A 19,722-nucleotide genomic window follows, 5' to 3' on the forward strand; every position below is an offset into this window, starting at 1 on the left:
CATCTCCTTGTTTTGGTTTGCTCCCTGCGCGCGGAAGGTGTGTGTGGTGTGTCCGTGACGTCATATGGGCAGCCCGCCGCTGATTGGCTGCCGGCGCCTCACCAGACACGCATGTTGTTTTCGGTGCGGACAGCTGCAGCCGCCCCCGCCCCCTCTTCCATCCTCGTCGTTCTGCTCCTTCTGATTCAGTGTGGGAGGGAGGGAGGGAGGGGGGCAGAGGAGGACAGCGGCGGCGCTACCTGCAGGGGGCGGGGGGCAGGGCGCTCACACGGGCACCGATACCCGGCCTCCTCTATATAAAGCGGAGACCGAGGGAGAGAACGCAGGAAACGACGGCGAGGAAAAGTTTATCGCTGCTCTCGGCTTCTGCCTGACAACAAGTCATCTCTGCTATAGGTGAGACTGGCATGGAGGTGGGCAGCCGGGGACCAGTGCAGGGAATGTGGTGGGCACTGCCTGGGGTGGCACTGTGTATGGTGGGCACTGCCTGGGATGGCACTGTGTATGGTGGGCACTGCCTGTGATGGCACTGTGTGGTGGGCACTGCCTGTGATGGCACTGTGTATGGTGGGCACTGCCTGGGATGGCACTGTGTATGGTGGGCACTGCCTGTGATGGCACTGTGTGGTGGGCACTGCCTGTGATGGCACTGTGTATGGTGGGCACTGCCTGGGATGGCACTGTGTGTGGTGGGCACTGCCTGGGATGGCACTGTGTATGGTGGGCACTGCCTGGGGTGGCACTGTGTATGGTGGGCACTGCCTGGGGTGGCACTGTGTATGGTGGGCACTGCCTGGGATGGCACTGTGTATGGTGGGCACTGCCTGGGATGGCACTGTGTATGGTGGGCACTGCCTGTGATGGCACTGTGTATGGTGGGCACTGCCTGGGGTGGCACTGTGTATGGTGGGCACTGCCTGGGGTGGCACTGTGTATGGTGGGCACTGCCTGGGATGGCACTGTGTATGGTGGGCACTGCTTGGGGTGGGCACTGCCTGGGGTGGCACTGTGTGTGGTGGGCACTGCCTGGGATGGCACTGTGTATGGTGGGCACTGCCTGGGATGGCACTGTGTATGGTGGGCACTGCCTGGGATGGCACTGTGTATGGTGGGCACTGCCTGGGGTGGCACTGTGTATGGTGGGCACTGCCTGGGGTGGCACTGTGTATGGTGGGCACTGCCTGGGGTGGCACTGTGTATGGTGGGCACTGCCTGGGATGGCACTGTGTATGGTGGGCACTGCCTGGGATGGCACTGTGTATGGTGGGCACTGCCTGGGGTGGCACTGTGTATGGTGGGCACTGCCTGGGATGGCACTGTGTATGGTGGGCACTGCCTGGGATGGCACTGTGTATGGTGGGCACTGCCTGGGATGGCACTGTGTATGGTGGGCACTGCCTGGGGTGGGCACTGCCTGGGGTGGCACTGTGTATGGTGGGCGCTGCCTGTGATGGCATTGTGTATGGTGGGCACTGCCTGTGATGGCACTGTGTATGGTGGGCACTGCCTGGGATGGCACTGTGTATGGTGGGCACTGCCTGGGATGGGACTGTGTGGTGGGCACTGCCTATGATGGCACTGTGTGGTGGGCACAGCCTGTGATAGTGGCATTACCAGATTGGCACACTGCAGTCATTGTGGGCACTGACCAGTAGCCTGGCATAGGGCATTGCTCTATGACACTTATGATCCAGCTGTTATACTAGTATATAGTTCCCTTACCTGTGGCGCTCCAGCTGTCCAGGCATGCTGGGAGTTGTAGTTTTTCAACAACTAGAGGTTCCCCACCATTAGGCTTGGTACTAGAACCTTGTGGCAAAACTACAGCTCCCATCATGCCTGGGCAGCTGTCTGTGCATACTGTAGTTTCGCAACAGTTAAAGAGCTTCAGGATGGGGGACACAAGCTGTGCATGCTGGGTGTTGTAGGGGCACACATGCTGTGCATGCTGGGAGTTGTAGGGGCACACATGCTGTGCATGCTGGGAGTTGTAGGGGGACACAAGCTGTGCATGCTGGGAGTTGTAGGGGCACACAAGCTGTGCATGCTGGGTGTTGTAGGGGCACACATGCTGTGCATGCTGGGAGTTGTAGGGGCACACATGCTGTGCATGCTGGGAGTTGTAGGGGGACACAAGCTGTGCATGCTGGGAGTTGTAGGGGCACACAAGCTGTGCATGCTGGGTGTTGTAGGGGGACACAAGCTGTGCATGCTGGGAGTTGTAGGGGCACACAAGCTGTGCATGCTGGGTTTTGTAGGGGGACACAAGCTGTGCATGCTGGGTGTTGTAGGGGGACACAAGCTGTGCATGCTGGGTGTTGTAGGGGGACACAAGCTGTGCATGCTGGGAGTTGTAGGGGCACACAAGCTGTGCATGCTGGGTGTTGTAGGGGGACACAAGCTGTGCATGCTGGGTGTTGTAGGGGGACACAAGCTGTGCATGCTGGGTGTTGTAGGGGGACACAAGCTGTGCATGCTGGGTGTTGTAGGGGCACACAAGCTGTGCATGCTGGGAGTTGTAGGGGCACACAAGCTGTGCATGCTGGGTGTTGTAGGGAGACACAAGCTGTGCATGCTGGGAGTTGTAGGGGGACACAAGCTGTGCATGCTGGGAGTTGTAGGGGCACACATGCTGTGCATGCTGGGTGTTGTAGGGGGACACAAGCTGTGCATGCTGGGTGTTGTAGGGGGACACAAGCTGTGCATGCTGGGTGTTGTAGGGGGACACAAGCTGTGCATGCTGGGAGTTGTAGGGGCACACATGCTGTGCATGCTGGGAGTTGTAGTTTTGTTACAGGCTGGAGCACACTAGTTGCCTGTGCATGCTGGGAGTTGTAGTTTTGCCGCAACTGTAGGGCCGCAGGTTGGCTACTACTGGTATCAGAACTTTTGTTGAATTGGGGCAAAGAACTGCAAAAACCCTGCGGCCGATGTCACCATATGGCAGTCCCCTAATGGGCTGTGGTCTGGTCTAATTGGCATAAAGCTTAGTAGTAATATCAGGATTCCACTTGTGCTGATGCCTGGCATCAATTGTATCAGAAGAATGTTAGATGTGTGAGGGCATCAGCTGGTACTGCCGTATACCTTCACAGCTCATAGTCAGTGGATGTATTGCTTAGAGTTTTATTGATCTGTGTAGATGTGAATGGACTGACGTCATTCAGTGCGGAGCCCATTAGCCGGCACCGTCCTCCCTCCTCTACGTCACGTCTGTCAAAGTCATCATGTGGTGTGACCCGTACATTGCTCATAGATTGGTCACCGCTTATTGTATTATTGGAATTCATTCTTCTTCTTCTTCTTCTTCCTCCTCAGTCTTCTTGGCAGGTAACCATTACTAAACAAATGCCCAGACTCGAGGAGCACTGCTGGAGTTGCTCTTGCGCCAGAAGTATAGACAAGGAGAGCAAAAAGTTGGGCGCTTGGCTAACGCGGCGCGCTGGAGAAGCCATGTCCTCTCTCAACTCCCTACTGGGCCTAGCCTACAGCACCTTAGCCAGCACCCAGGGCCGCAGCCTGATCCGGAGAAGCTTGGTCCTCTTTGCTGTCGGCGCTTTTCTTGCCTTGGTGCTTAATCTTCTCCAGATCCAGAGAAATGTGACTTTATTTCCTGAAGAAGTCATCGCCACCGTCTTCTCTTCAGCCTGGTGGGTGCCACCGTGTTGCGGTACAGCAGCCGGTAAGTTTCATGGCCTATGCGTGACTTGACTATGGTGGTGGTTCTGCTGGACACTGTGGTGGTTATCTGTCTAGATGTAGCTGATGTTGACACATGATGCACGGTTCTTATACCCTAGGACGTGTCATATACGTTTCAGTCAAAAATAATGGGCCAGATATTTATTTTGTCAAATGATAGAAACCAATCACAGCTCGTTTTTTTGTTTCTCAGAATGAGCTGTGATTGGTTGTTATCCGTCTGGTTTTCTTCTCTGACAGATTGATCTGTCCCAACGTGGTCACTTTCTGTGATGGTATTAGTACAAGTCCAAATGGGAATCTTAAGGGCCCAAACTGACAGCATTATAGGGATCAATTGTCAGGTCACTGGGCCTGTGCTTGACCAGGACATGCAACCTTAAAGGGGTTATCCAGCGCTATAAAAACATGGCCACTTTTCCCCCTCTCTTGTCTCCAGATTGGGTGGGGTTTCAAACTCAGTTCCATTAAAGTATATGGAGCTTAATTGCAAACCACACCTGAACTGGAGACGAGAGGGGAAAAAGTGGCCATGTTTTTATAGCGCTGGATAACCCTTTTAAAGGGGTTACTTTGGCACCAAAAAACATTGGGGGTAACATGAAGAAAAAAGACATATTAGTCTATCTGGGACCCCCGCAGCTCCTGGTGTGACATCATCCAGTCCCCACTTCGGAGACAGACAATTTGCTCAGCTAATCACTGGCCACATTGGTTTCCCAACTCTATTTTGAGGTGTCTTACTTGGTGTCTTAAAGGGATGCTCCAGCACTTAAACCATTATTATATTGCTGACCTCACCACGCTTTCCCCATGTCCCCTTGTGGTGTCTTCAGGTCCCCCAATGACCGCAGCCGCCTATGACACTTCAAAGCAGCAACAGTCTGCTCAGCCAATCACTGGCCACAGCACTGTCTGTGAATGGCTGAAAGGGCTGTCACTGCCGAGACACGTCCATCTGGGAAGTGGCTGTGGTCAGCGGGGGACCCGGAGTCGCCGTAGGAGGACACCATGGGAGTGTGGTGCGGTAAGGATAAGGGGGAGATTTATCAAACGTGGTGTAAAGTGAAACTGGCTCAGTTGCCCCTAGCAACCAATCAGATTCCACCTTTCATTTTCCAAAGAGTCTGTGATGAATTAAAGGTGGAATCTGATTGGTTGCTAGGGGCAACTAAGCCAGTTTCACTTTACACCATGTTTGATAAATCAACCCCAAGATGTTTATAAGGCTTTGTATAATAGTTTTAAATGCCGGAGTACCCCTTTAAGGGGTTATCCAGGGACAAATAGAAAATCCTTTAACTCTCAATAGATTCTCACTCTTATTTCAGCGTTTGTTTCCCATTGTAGCATCCTGCAGACTTTTATGTATTAGGTGGGACAATTCCCATGATGCCCTGTAAGAATGCCCGCCTCTTGGCTCCTGTCGCGGTTAACATGCCCATGCGCCAAGAAATGCCATTGCCATTGCTCTCCTGTCAGCCTGGGTGCTATGTTCCTTTAAAAAATAAATAAATAAATAAAACAGCCCGTATCATTGGTGACATCACACGATGCTTCATTCTCCCACACACAGATTTTACATTGTTCTCCCCCTTTAGACTCGCACATCTTGTTCTTTTGTGCGACTAGAGGCAGAAATCCTATACAAGGATTAGAGCAGCTTCTTCCTTCGCTGCACACGTCTGCTTGGCATAGCACAGATAGCACAGGAAATGCTGTAAGCCATCTGTGCTGTGATTGGCTGCCTGGTGAACTGGTGAGCCGGCTGTCTCGGCCCTCATTGGCGCTCACGTCTAACATGCCACTGCTCCATACCAAAATAAGGAAGTCATCAGAAGTCACAGGGAACCCTGCCAAGAACCTCCTATATCATCTCCCAGATGACAGACATCTCAAGACGTCTCCGCTGCTGCGGCTTAATGTGTAACTTATGCCTGTTACTGTGTGATCTGCTATAGGAATAAGCCACACAGTAGCTGTAATAACAATGATTATATCTAATTATATAGAGATATCATATACCGTAGTGCTGTACAAACAGGTATAACACACTACAAATATGTCACAAAGCAAATCTGATCATAGCTATGGCTACATACATAGAGGCAGTATACAGCAGAATGGTAATTATTAGTCCCTTATTTACACAGCGCTGACTTATTCTGCCACAGTGTACAGAGCTGCCCATGTTCACACAATGGAGTTTTATGTAATTTATTGCGGATTTGTGGCAAAAATCCCAGGGATACACTCAAATTTTTTTTTTTTTTTTCTGATTTATACTTTATATACTTTGGATTTTGCTACATTAATTCCACACTAAGGCTATGTTCACACTACGTAAGTGCCACGGAAATCACAGCTGTTGTTACAATGGCCGTGATTCCTGCGGCACTTACGTAGTGCTGCAGCCTGAGGGAATCCCGACCGGAGAGTATTCACATAGTATACACTCTGACCGGGATCCCTAGCGGCGCCGTAGAAAACTGACATGTCCGTTTTCTGCGGCCGCTATTCAGTGAATAATGGCCGCAGAAAACCCTGTCAGTGCTCACTATGGAGGGAGCAGCTCCGGCCGCACGCGCCGTGCCCCCATCAGAACTCTGCGGCCCGAAAGATCATCCAGCTGGTACTGCAGTACCGGCCGGGATGATCTTTTCAGAGACCGGCCGTTCCGTGTCCCAGCTGGGTCACGGAGCGGCCGGTCTCTTAATAAGTGTGAACATAGCCTAAATCTGCATAAATGTTGGATCAGAAAAATGCCCTATTCTATATATCAGGGTGTCAAACTGTAGCCCCTCCAGCTGTTGCAGAACTACTATTCCTATCATGCCTGGACAGCTAAAAATTTTGGGTGGGGGATGTCAGACCCCCCCACTGATCAGAAAAATAGTGGCCTATCTCCAGGATGGGCCACCAATGACAGTCATCAGAGACCCCCTTAAATGGCACAGATCTCTTATTTAGTAGTAACTGATAGTCTTTTGGTTTCGTTTTCTGTTGGGCGAGGCCTGTCCTAACTCAGGCTCATTGACAGTAAGGTGTGGCTGTTGTGAATGCGTATACAATCTATACTGTGAAACAGGGAAAGACGATGTGTTTGTATGTGCATTAAGGCTAGGTTCACTCTGTACTTTTATTATGTGCATTTATCATATACACTTATACTGTTGAAAAGGGAAAAACATATATCTTAAAGGGGTTGTAACCTCTCCCCCTTTTCAGCTTTTCCCCGCCACGTCCCGCTCTTACTACAAAGTTCAGCAAGGGCATGGGGGGACACTAAGGACGGGACGCAGCGGTACGGAGCTAAATCTCGGCTCTACTATGTCTCTCTGGCATTATACATGCGTCCATGGACAATCCAAGCCGTGGAGACATGTGAAATGTCAAAGGAAGACATTAAAGTGGTAAAAACATACTTACCTAGTCCTGTCACTGCCTGACCACCTTCAGTATGACAGCAAGAGAAGAGGGACAAACTTAGAAAGCAACTTTGCTAATACAGGTCGTTTGCAAAATTGCTATATTTGGCATTTAGGCCATGTGGATGCCATATAGCGGGATTCGTTTCCCATTGACGGATTGAAACGTATATGTTTTAGCTGGATGACAAAAATGTGGTTCTAGTTTTTGTATACAGGAAAAAAAAAATTATATATTGAAACACACAAAAGCACAGTGTGAACCCAGCCTTACAGAGGGCCAGGGAGACCCTTTTTATGGGAGTCCCTGTGAATCCCAGAATGCCTGTATATAATGCTAAGTAATATTACCCTAGTCCTGATTGTGAGAGGACTGAATAAAGTGAGTGACATTCACTAGTTGTCACCTCCTCGATGTGATGTGAGTTACCATATAATCTCTTCATGCTTCTTTTTTTCTCTCTCCAGCTGTCGTCGGCCTCCTCTATCCCTGCATTGACAGCCACCTTGGAGAACCTCACAAGTTCAAGAGGGAATGGGCCAGCGTTATGAGATGTATAGCAGTTTTCGTCGGCATCAACCATGCCAGTGCTGTATCCTTCATTATGTGTTTTAAATGTATTTTTAGGGTTACTATATTACTGGTCCATTATAAGCAGCGTATTAAATTATTAGGCTCTGGATCTGTTTTATATAGTGCCATGTTTATCCACTAATAGAAGAATATTTTCTGTAGCTCCATATTCCTCTGATTTTGTACAGCATCCTTCATGATGATACATATGTAATATGAATAGATCTGTCATATGCCGCCAAACAGTGTTATATAGCGATGCACAAAACCCCTGGTAGTACAGTCATAAGGCGCCCCATGTGCTGGGGGATTTGTAGGAACTGATCCAGATCGGAAATAGGTTCATCCAGTACAGCCAGTAAGGTGTTTGGTTTTATTCCCACCTACCATGGGATCCAAATGTATCAAACCTCATGTTATATAAAAATACCAGTATAAATGTCACCTTTAAACAGTTCAATTTGTTATTCTCCTTGACCTAAGAATTTGATCAGAAACTGGATTTTGCCAATAATGTCCAGCTGTCTCTGACCCTGGCCGCCCTGTCGTTGGGCCTGTGGTGGACCTTTGACCGTTCCCGAAGTGGCCTGGGGCTTGGAATCACAATAGCCTTTCTGGCAACACTCATCACACAGTTCCTCGTCTACAACGGAGTGTATCAGTAAGTTGAATTTTATCTTTTTCACAACTGTAAGATAGATGTATGAAGCATTTGTAAGTGACTTACGGTTAAAGGGACCCCCTGTTTTATTGAAATGTTAAATGTTGTTCCCAAAAGGCAGCTATGTAGTAATCATTAATTTAAATTTGACTCCCAAATGGTTAAAGGGAACCATTCAGCCCAATTGGACTAATTTGTTCTCTGGAGCACTGAATAAAGCGCCTGTGCAGCTCTCGGGGCATATCGGCCACGGCCGAAGCAGCAGCTTTCTACCAGAGAAATTTAAGTTGAATCCCCCAGAGCGGTAGGTAGTCATCTGGGCGGCTCCTTGTCCAAGTCTGGTCACCGATCTCTCCCTGTCAGCGCGCTCAGCAGGGGTGACTGGCAGCCAGAGAGGCCTGTTACTGGTGCCTCTCCCTATCAATCATCCCTGCTGAGCGCGCTGACAGGGAGAGATCGGTGACCAGACTTGGACGGGGAGCCGCCCAGATGACTACCTGCCGCCACTCTCCCTGCCGCTCTGGGGGATTAAACTTAATTTCCACCTGTAGAAAGGTGCTGCTGCAGCCGATATGTGCCAAGAGCTGCAAAGGAGCTTTATACGGTGCACCAGAGAACCAAATCAGCCCAATTAGGATGATTGGTTCCCTTTAGGGTGCGTTTACACGCAGATTTATCTGACAGATTTTGGAAGCCAAAGCCAGGAATGGATTTAAAAAGAGGATTGATCCCAGTCTTTCCTTTATGGCCTGATCCCTGTTTATAGGCTGTTCCTGGCTTTGGCTTCAAAGATCTGTCAGATAAATCTGTCTGTGTAAACGCACCATTAGGGTCCATTTACACAGAAAGATTATCTGACAGAATATCTGCCAAAGATTTGAAGCCAAAGCCAGAAACAGACTATAAACAGAGATCAGGTCATAAAGGAAAGCCTGAGATTTCTCCTCTTTTTAAATCCATTCCTGGCTTTGGCTTCAAATCTCTGTCAGATAATCACTTTGTGTAAACGCACCATTAATCTGTGGGATACTGAGCAGACTTCTAAGAGTCTGGAAGGAGTTGGCTATAAGTAAACCAGTACAGTGGAGAGAAGTGTTGGGCATATTGGATTCTTAGCGCCTCACCCTATTCTGGAAGGAATAAGCTAACACCAGAGCTGAGTGACTGTGGCTAAGAGTTATTACACGGCCTGATGAGCAGTGTAAGCGAGCGCTGATCTGCTAGAAGTGGTGGTTTTGGTGGTCTCCTTATTGGAGCCATCGCTTTGCTAGGCTAGGAGGGATATCTGGCTAGTTCTGTGTTTTGAGACTCATAATTAAGCTCCGCAGAATTTATTATTAATTTTTTTACGCATTCATCAGCTGTCGACCGCGTATCACTATTACACATAGCGATATGCGGACGATGATTTTTTTGGGAAGGTTTAAACAGCGTGATCAGCTGATGATCATTTCATTGGCTGATCATTGTCTTTATTACACAAAGCCAGATTATCGCCCTGTATAATAGGGCCCTTACCCTCCCCTTAGAGAATACATGTATACTGCGCCGTCAAGATAACTGTCAGCTCACGGGCATTGAAAATGTATTACCGGCTTTACTGACTGGAAATAAAATCTAGTTTACTTTTCATATATGTAACTCTTCTCTGTTCCTCTCTCTTTATGTAGGTACACCTCTCCAGACTTCCTGTATATTCGGTCATGGCTGCCTTGTATATTCTTCTCTGGTGGAGTTACTGTTGGAAATATAGGGAGGCAGCTAGCAATGGTAATTTTTTTTAATTCACTTATAGATTGCATTTGCATTATTTTGTGTTTAAATGCATGTTATGATTACACGAAACTTTGTTTTGGACCTGTACAAGTGCAGCAAGGCTAGGCCTTCCACAGTTATTAAGGCCTTGGTTTTCGCTGAGCTGGAGTATGAAATTAAAGGGGTATTCCACTCAAACTTAACCTTTGACATGTTGCTGCCCATTGTGAGACAACAATTCATTCCATACTTGTTGTTATTTATTTAGTCTCCTTCCCCAAGTTCTGAGCTGCTGCTTTCTGCTGAAAACACAAAAAAAACATGTGGGAGCTTTTCTCGCCGTCTTTCCCTCTTTCCAATTCCCTACTGAGACAACAGATGTAAAAAAGTCGCTGGCAGGCTTTATCTGCAACACTGTAGCTTCTTTGTCATACTGGGAGGGTAAATGACAGTGAGTTCACCATCAACTTGACCTCAGATTAACCCTCCCAGCATTACAAAGAAGCTACAAAGTTGCAGATAAAGCCAGTCAGGGATTTGTTTACATCAGCTGTCTCAGAAGAGAGGGGGGAGGATGGGAAGACAGAGAAAAGCTCACACACAGATTTTTGTGTTTTCAACAGAAAGCAGCAGCTCAGAACTAGGGGAAGGAGACTAAATAGATAGTAACATATCAATAGTTATGTTTGAGTGGAATGGCCCTTTTACATGGGCTATCGGACCCACATCTCCCTGTGTAAACAAGGGGTGTGCAATCAATGGCAATACATCTAAATGGCTGTGAGTTCAAAACGTGCATTCTAAAGGCATTGCAACCGAGAGCCGATCTCTCTGATCAGCACTTACTTGCGTCCTTGCATGGCCCTGGGTCGTGTGAAAGGACCCTTGGTGACCTTTTACGTGGATTGATGCTGTGCTGCAAATGAGCGCCTATCCGCACCTATCTGTGCTTATCTGCAAAGCCTTTACAAGGCTCAATCAGTCATGCAGCCTATGGAGGAAAAAAGTATGCAAATCCTCCAGAAAAGAAAACATTAGAGTAGTTACTAGGAATGAGCAAATCTCGAGCACGCTGAGGTCTGACCGAACCCGAGCATGCTGTATTTGATAACCGGTGGCTGCAGAAGTTGGATGCCTGGAAAAAGTGGATACAGTCATAGGCCATAGGCTCCATCCATGTCTTCCAGGCCTCCCTAGGGCTGCGTCCAACTTCTGCAGCCAACAGTAATCAAATGGCATAAACCCTGGTTTGGACATCTCTAGTAGTTACCTATAGGTGGTATTATAGAGAGACTGTTTTCTTCCTTCTGGAGAGAAGCCAATTTGAATGTAGCTCAGTCCAAAGCCTTGATGGATCATTGTATGGTATTATAAAGCACATTTTACACTGTATTCTTGCTGTTAACCCTTAGGGGACACAGCCAGTTTTCATTTTTGCGTTTTCGTTTTTCCCTCCTCGTGTATATAAGGCCATAGCGCCTGCATTTTTCCACCTAGAGACCCAAGTGAGCCATTATTTTTTGCGCAACTAATTGTACTTTGCTATGGCAGATGTAATTTTTGCCTAAAATGTGCCGGGAAACCAGAAAAAAATTCAAAGTGTGGTGAAATTGAAAAAAAAAACGCATTTCTTTTATTTGGGGGAAATGTGTTTTTACGCCATTCACCCTGGGGTAAAACTGACTTGTTATGCATGTTCCTCAAGTTGTTACGATTAAAACGATATGTAACATGTATAACTTATATTGTATCTGATGGCCTGTAAAAAATTCAAACCGTTGTTAACAAATATACGTCACTTAAAATGGCTCCATTCCCAGGCTTATAGCGCTTTTATCCTTTGGTCTATGGGGCTGTGTGAGGTGTCATTTTTTGCGCCATGATGTGATCTTTCTATCGGTACCTTGATTGCGCATACATGACTTTTTGATCGCTTTTTATTACAATTATTCTGGATTTGATGCGACAGAAATTGCGCAATTTTGCACTTTGGGATTTTTTTGCGCTGACGCCGTTTACCGTGTGAGATCAGGAATGTGATTAATTAATAGTTTGGGCGATTACGTACGCGGCGATAGCAAACATGTTTATTTATTAATTAATTAATTTATTTTTATTTATAAAATGGGGAAAGGGGGGTGATTCAGACTTTTATTAGGGGAGGGGGTTTTGTGTTATTAAAAATACATTTTTCTTTTACTTTACACATATACTAGAAGCCCCCCTGGGGGACTTCTAGTATATGTACTCTGATCTCTCATAGAGATCCATGCAGTATAGTTATACTGCATGAATCCATGAGATCGGTGTTCTATTACTTTTGGCTGCTGCAGCCAAAAGCAATAGAATGCCGAGCCGGGATCAGCGCCATTACGGAGCAGACCCCGGCCCGGGATGGATGCAGGGATCGCCCCCCCGCAATCGCGCCGCAGGGGGGCGATCCCCCCACTAGACCACCAGGTATGAATAAAAGCAAGTATTTAGAAGCAGCTGTCAACTTTGACAGCTGCTTCTAAGTACTTAATTAGCGGGCACGGCGATCGGACCGTGCCCGCTAATAGCCGCGAGCCCGGGCTACACGCGGCACCCGGGATCGCGGCAGTTCAGAGGGTGGTCGCCGCGCGACCCCCCTCTGAACTCCCATAGCGGCACGAGGACGTTCAATAACGTCCTGGTGCAGCTATGGGTTAAAGGGGTACTCTGGTATCAAAGTTATAAAGATTTGTAAATTATTTTTATTAAAAAAATCTCCAGCCTTCCAGGACTTATCAGCTGCTGTATGTCCCGCAGAAAGTGGTGTATTCTCACCAGTCTGACACAGGGCTCTCTGCTGCCACCTCTGTCCATGTCAGGAACTGTCTAGAGCCACAGAAAATCCCCATAGAAAACTTCTCCTGCTCTGGACAGTTCCTGACATGGACAGAGGTGGCAGCAGACTGGAAAGAATACACCACTTCCTGCAGGACCTACATGAGCTGATAAGTACTGGAAGACTGAAGATTTTTAAATAGTAGTAAATTGTAAATTTGTATGATTTTCTGACACCAGTTGCATTGAACGAAGAAAAGAGTTCCCCTTTAAAATACTGGAATGCGGTGCAACATTGCATTGTTTCTGGCATTAAATTTCTATATATGTTCGTTCATGGATTTATTTCCCTTCTGATTTTGTCTTTTTCAGGGGCCAACAGAAAAAGTGCACACAGACTAGATGCCACCACACGCCCTACCTACACGTACCAAGAAAAGCCTGACTCATTTCGGGAAAAGCTTGCACTAGGTTACTGAGTAACAACGGCAAACTTTTCATCTGCAAACACATTAAAATGTGAAGGCGGTCGCTTCATCCATTGGTTAGTACGGTGTGGAGAGTCTTGGATTGTTACCACATCAGACTATTTCTGGAGGAGATGAGAGGAGAAATAATCACCCGGTAACGCGTCTGTTCTTCCATGATGTGTCTCTATAGTGGTAGGATGTCAGATGTTTTCTGCATGGTGTAACAGGCTGGACTCCAGCTTCAGTATTACCGTTTCATTCTAAGAAGACGAAGAGGACTTATCTGTTATGCAGTTTTTTTGCCACGAACTCTGGAAGTCATGATGGGTGAGAGGAAAAAAGGAAAAAAAAAAGATTGTGAATAGGAGTGTTTTATTTATCTACAATGGAAAATAAGGCTGCAGGCAAAAAAAAAAAAAAATTGTATTTTACTTCTCATTGTTTGGTAGACTTGCATTGGCCGTAAAAGGAGTCTCCAGCTTTCTTAAAGGGAGCCTGTCACGACTTATAGGAAAAGTCCAGCATATTATAAAATCCTGCATGGGAGATAGTGATTAAAAGTACTAACTTACCTCTCACGGTGAGCGTCTGGATCCGCAGCTGACACCTCACAACCCAGCTGATGGACTGGCCGCTCAGTCAGTCAGTGACTGGGGCGGGTCACTGCTCCATGCACTGATTGGCTGAGCGACCAGTCCATCAGCTGGGACAGGTCTTTACGACCTCCACCCGCTGATTTGTAATGTTATCACAACCCGGGGAGGAATGCCTTCAGGCATGGGTCTTGCAGCCTGTCCTGCCACTCACCGTGGGTGCATGGGGAGAGGTAAGTTAGGCTGCAGGATTTTATAATCTGGACTGCTCCTTTAAAGCAAGCTCCAAGTCTTTGGGGTGGCCCATGATTAAAGTAGTGTAAAAGTGACCTTTTCCCTTTAATATTTTCCAGTATGGCTAAATGTGAATGATTGCTGGGTCATGTGGCAGGATCACATATGGCTGTAGGCCTCTCTGGCTACCATATTTGTCAACCTTTCTCATTTAGAGGGCTTTATGCAATTTTCAAAAGGGGATTTTCCAAGATCATCAATATCCGATCAAGTCTGTCTACGAAGGCCCTGAAGATCAGGTGATTAGGTGGCCGCAACACTTCTGCAAGCTGCACAAACCCCTTCATTGTTTACCATTGACACAGTGACATACATTTCTGTAGTGGCTGTTCTTGGTATTACAGTTCCACTCATTTGAATGGGACTGAGGTTACTGATAATTGTGCCTGGTAAACAATGAGAGTGTTGCTGGATTAAGGCATGACCAATGATATTATACTAATGTATCCCCATTTACAGCCACCAGCAGTATCCACATTCATGAAAGTAGCAAAGGGAGAGTTAAATTAAATGAACATTTCCATATTACAGTGTCAGAGGAGACGGCTAATATATGTATAATTTTTTATTTTATTTTTTTGCCTAGCAGCCTTATTAATATTTGCAGTCTGTGACTGCCTTGTAAAGAAAAAAAGTGCATTTGTCACTTCATTAAATGTGTTATTTTGGACCTTCTCTAGTATTTGTGAGCGCAGAGTATTCATTGTTCACATAGAATTCCATATAGAAGCAGTCTAATGGCAAGTGCAATGTGTATAAAAAATAAAAAAAACTTAAAGGGAATCTATCTCCTTAATATTGGATGCATTTCTAGGTGTGGTAGCTTTATATTTGCACAGTTTTATAGATTTCTAGGCGCCCTTTAACGTTGCATTCAGTACTGTCAAGAAGAAAGGTACAATGGACATGCTCGCCTTAGGAGAGCAAATACATTCTTCAGCAGCTGTTAGTGTTTCCTTGTAATAAGATGTTTCCTTTAAAAGCACAACTAGACTTGGGGGGGGGGGGGGTAGTAGTAGCTGATAAAATACTAAATTAGAGATGAGCGAACATCTAGCATGCTTAGGTCTTCTGAATGGGAGTGTGCGGCATTTCATTACCGGTGGTTGAAGAGGTTAAATGCAGCCCTAAGGCTGTCTAGAAAACATGGATGTAGCCATAGGCCACATGTTCACACATGGCAGATCAGTGGCCGTTCTGTAACACGGCCGTGTCACAGAACAGCCGCTGTCTTAGATGTTCAACCCGGCCAGTACTGCAGTATCGCCAGGGTTAACATCACTTCTTTTTAATTGGAATACAGGCACATTCAGGTGTGTCCGCACTGCAATTAGCCTTAGACAATGTAAAATACAGCTGGAGCCGCACTTTACATTGTGTGCACAGTCTATTTTGTGCGGCCGCTATTCAGTGAATAGTAGCCGCACAAAACTGACATGGCAGTTTTCTGTGCGGCCACGTGGAATCCCGGCTGGAGTGTATACACTCTAGCCGGGATTTCATAGTAGTTAAAGCATTTAACCGCTGTGATTAAACAACGGCCGTTGTATAATCAAAAAAAATGGGAACGAGGCTATAGACTGTTTCCAGGCCTTAGATCTGCATCCAACTTCTTCAGCCACTGGTAACAAATGCTGCACACTCTGATTTGGACAAACCTAAATGTGCTCGAGGTTCCCTCATCTGTAATCCTAAACCACTGGGTGCTTTCACCAACCTTGTAAAGGGGACTTAAAGGGGTTGTCCAGCAAAAACCCTTTTCTTTCAACTCAACTGATATCAGAAAGTTATTCTATTAAAAAATCTCAAGTCTTCCCGTCCTTATCAGCTACTGTATGTCCTGCAGGAAATGTTTTATTTTCAGTCTGACACAGTGCTCTCTGCTGACATCTCTGGCCGAGACAGGAACTCCATCTTGGTTTTCTATGAACCTCCATAGAAAACCTCTCGACAGTTCCTGTCTTGGCCAGAGATGTCAGCAGAGAGCACTGTGTCAGACTGAAAATAAAACAACAATTCCTGCAGGACATACAGTAGCTGATAAGTACGGGAAGACTTACGATTTTTTAATAGAAGTAAATTACAAATCTATATGACTTTCTGATATCAGTTGATATGAAAGAAAAAGGTTTTTGCTGGACAACCCTTTTAAACATCCTTTCCATCCATGTTTCCATTGCATTTAGTGTTTTAATGAGGATTCCTGAGACATGAACACTATTTTACCATGAATTATATAACGATTAGTCATGTGCTGTCATATGTTTTTCAATCTGAGGGATCAGGGTTGTGAAATAGTGTTCATGTCCCAGAAACCCGCTTGTTGTAGGTACCTGATTGTCCCTTAGAGCAGTCCTCTCCAGTCTGGCGGCTCTGAAGCTGTTGCAGAACCGATCCCAGCATGCTAGGAGTTGTGGTTTTCCCTGCAGAGCCGCAGTTTGGAGACCACTGTGTATATAGTTTTCTGCCTTTATATGTGTGTGTGTATATATATATATATATATATATATATATATATATATATATATATATATATATATATATATATATATATATATATATAATGATAGATTCCCTTTAAATCATCAGCAGTATATAATAATGTTATTGAGGACGGTATACTGTCTCATGTAACTATAGCATTACTCATACTGAAGATAGGTGAGCCTGTCAGTCAGATTTGGGAGCTGTTCTGAATACACAGGTTGGGAATACTGATCTAAGGCCTTATTCATATGACTGTGTTATGGCTGTATATGAGAGTCGTATATCAAGTGGCTTTCCTGTTTCCTATAACAGGATTGTCTTGCTTTTGTCACTAAATAGATGGCTTGTGCACTCATAATACAGCCGTATTCACGCTTTCAAGTGGAGACTGTATACCTCCTGCCAAAGTTTGGATAAGATCATCTTACGGAAGACTTTAAAAAAAAAAAAATCTCTAATTCCAATCCAGTTCTTGAAAGGAGTATACAGTCTCCTAAGCAGAGTGTGAATATGGTGTAAAACCTCAGGGGGGGGTACCAAGCACTCGCAGTCCCTGCGGCACCCTTCTGCGGAGCCGTTCTCATCCTATACGCCATCTTATGGTGCTGTGTATTACATAGTTGGCATCTGAGTGCGTGCCATAAAAGAGCCTGTGTATAGAACGGTGTGCATGTACGGAGCCATAATAGACTTGTGTGCATGAGGCCTTAGGCCCCCTTCACATGTCAGGAAAATCTATCAGGATAAAGTTCCTGACCCATAGGGTTCTATTGGGCACCAAAATTGAAGGGTGTCCATTCTAGCTAAAAAAAAAAAAAAAAAAATCAGGAAATTATAAAAAACCTGTCCTGTTTTTGGCCAGAATACCATCACTGATGCCCCCATAGAAGTCTATGGCAGCATCCAGAATTATGGCTGCTTTCCTTAGGTGTAAGGAATTAAGGGTGCAACTATCCAATTTTTTTTTTTCCGATCAGGAAACCCTAAGGGAACTCCTGATTTTCCGACGATAAATACTGAATACTCTCAGGAAATACTGATGGTTTCCTGAAGCCTCCTGACCAGGATTTCCTGACAGTAAAAACTAACATAGACATGTGAAGGGGGGGGGGGGGGGTAACTGTGTTAATACCAGCAAGCCTAGTAATGGATAATTAGAAATCATGACTGCTTCCTTCAGGAAACAGCGCCACTCTTGTCCTGTGGCAGTGCTTAGTATTGCAGCTGTACTTAACTTGTCCCTTATAGCAGTCATGACATTGACCAACACTGCCCTCCTGCTCATTGCTGTTATGGTCTGGATTTTATTTGATTGGCAGTGAATATAGATAAATATTTTGGGGGAGATTTATCCAACATGGTGTAAAGTGAAACTGGCTCAGTTGCCCCTAGCAACCAATCAGATTCCACTGTTCATTCCTCACAGACTCTTGGGAAAATGAAAGGTGGAATCTGATTGGTTGCTAGGGGCAACTGAGCCAGTTTCACTTTACACCATGTTTGATAAATCTACCCCTTTGTGCGTGTGTGTGTATGTGTATGTGTATGTATATATATATATATATATATATATATATATAAACAATTGCTGGTGCTCAGAACATCTCCCTTACTTGGCTGACTGGCTCACCGTGATACAAATCAGCAATAATTTCTTTAATGGGAAAAATGGGATTATTTTTTTTGTTGTATTTAATGAAACTCCATTATCACGGTGTTCTGTTTTTCGTGTGTAAAGTTGCCTTTTTATATATATTTTACTTTATGCACAGAAATGTTTGGTTTCAATACTTGCTGCAAGATTGTTGTTGTGTTTTTGTGCCATCTGCCAACAATTCCTTACTGTCTGTTGTCAAAAATAATCTCTTCATTCTTCCCTGTGCAACATTTAACAAAGCACAAACTAATAGGGAAAAATCCTAGGCCCCATTCACACTGAGCTCTGTTCTACTTGGAAAATTTGACCGAATTGACAGATTCTTGATACAACCTAGAAAATCTCTAGTGTGTGTTTTTGTTTTGTGTTTTAAAGGGGTTATCCAGCGCTACAAAAACATGACTACTTTTTCCCCTCTCTTGTCTCCAGATTGGGTTGGGTTTGAGACTCTGTTCCATTGAAGTAAATGGAGCTTAATTGCAAACCACAGCTGAACTAAAGACAAGAGAGGGGAAAAAGTGGCCAAGTTTTTGTAGTGCTGGATAACCCCTTTAAATCTCTCCATGCTCCTCATCCTGATTTCCTGTTGTCGAGCCAAATGTGTAGACGAGTAGCTTCATGTTGCCAACCCTTGCAGCAAGTTTTTGAACCAAGTCAGCCAAGACATACAAGTACCTACAGATAATTGCACTATGCTGGACTATGGATATACATTTACTTTGTATTATTTTTCCAGTTCTTGATCTTCATGTGTAGGATTTCTGTGAATGCTTTATATGTGTATCATTTTATTTTATTAAAGTTGTTGATCATTTGTCTTGCTGGGTGCTATTAATCCCTTATTCACAAGGCTAGTTCTCATTCTTCTCCTCCTTGGTCCAAATTGATTTAGTTTTTTTTTTTTTTTTTTGCAGAACCAATTGTGTACCTGTCATTGAAATGTCCAATGTCCAACTTTTTTTTTTTTTTTTTTAATACAGATCGGAGAGTGTATGCGCTGCAGCCCGTCTTCTCCCCGCTCTATCTCCCAATCGGTACGGGTCTGCGCATTCAGACCCAGACCAATTTTACATGTCTCTATGACATGTCCAAAGTTTTTTGTGTTTTTTAACAACAGGTACACTTTAAAGAGGATGTACCACCAGGTAATCCTCTTTTTAAGCTGAACCCACGGATTGAATGGCGCTGTCACGGGGAAGCCGGACCGCGGCATCGGCTTCCCTGTGACTGCGCTGTTCGATCCGTGGGTTCAGCTTAAAGAGGATGTACCTGGTGGGATATTTCCAATAATTA

General features: G+C 45.5%; 2 protein-coding genes across 2 annotated transcripts; one reads left to right on the plus strand and one right to left on the minus strand.

Moving 5' to 3' along the window:
* Positions 1-241: 241 nt before the first annotated feature.
* INSIG1 (insulin induced gene 1) lies at positions 242-19,246 on the plus strand. Its single transcript, XM_069958880.1, has 6 exons — positions 242-396; positions 3,319-3,682; positions 7,599-7,723; positions 8,199-8,365; positions 10,036-10,135; positions 13,301-19,246. The coding sequence occupies exons 2-6, from the start codon at positions 3,349-3,351 to the stop codon at positions 13,328-13,330; spliced, it is 756 nt and encodes a 251-aa protein (XP_069814981.1). The 5' UTR covers positions 242-396; positions 3,319-3,348; the 3' UTR covers positions 13,331-19,246.
* On the minus strand, positions 1,888-2,772 carry LOC138784209 (mucin-2-like). Its single transcript, XM_069959716.1, has one exon. The coding sequence runs from the start codon at positions 2,770-2,772 to the stop codon at positions 1,888-1,890; it is 885 nt and encodes a 294-aa protein (XP_069815817.1).
* Positions 19,247-19,722: the final 476 nt, after the last annotated feature.

Source organism: Dendropsophus ebraccatus, chromosome 2 (genome assembly GCF_027789765.1).
Source record: "Dendropsophus ebraccatus isolate aDenEbr1 chromosome 2, aDenEbr1.pat, whole genome shotgun sequence".
In the NCBI taxonomy this organism is placed as follows: Eukaryota; Metazoa; Chordata; class Amphibia; order Anura; family Hylidae; genus Dendropsophus; species Dendropsophus ebraccatus.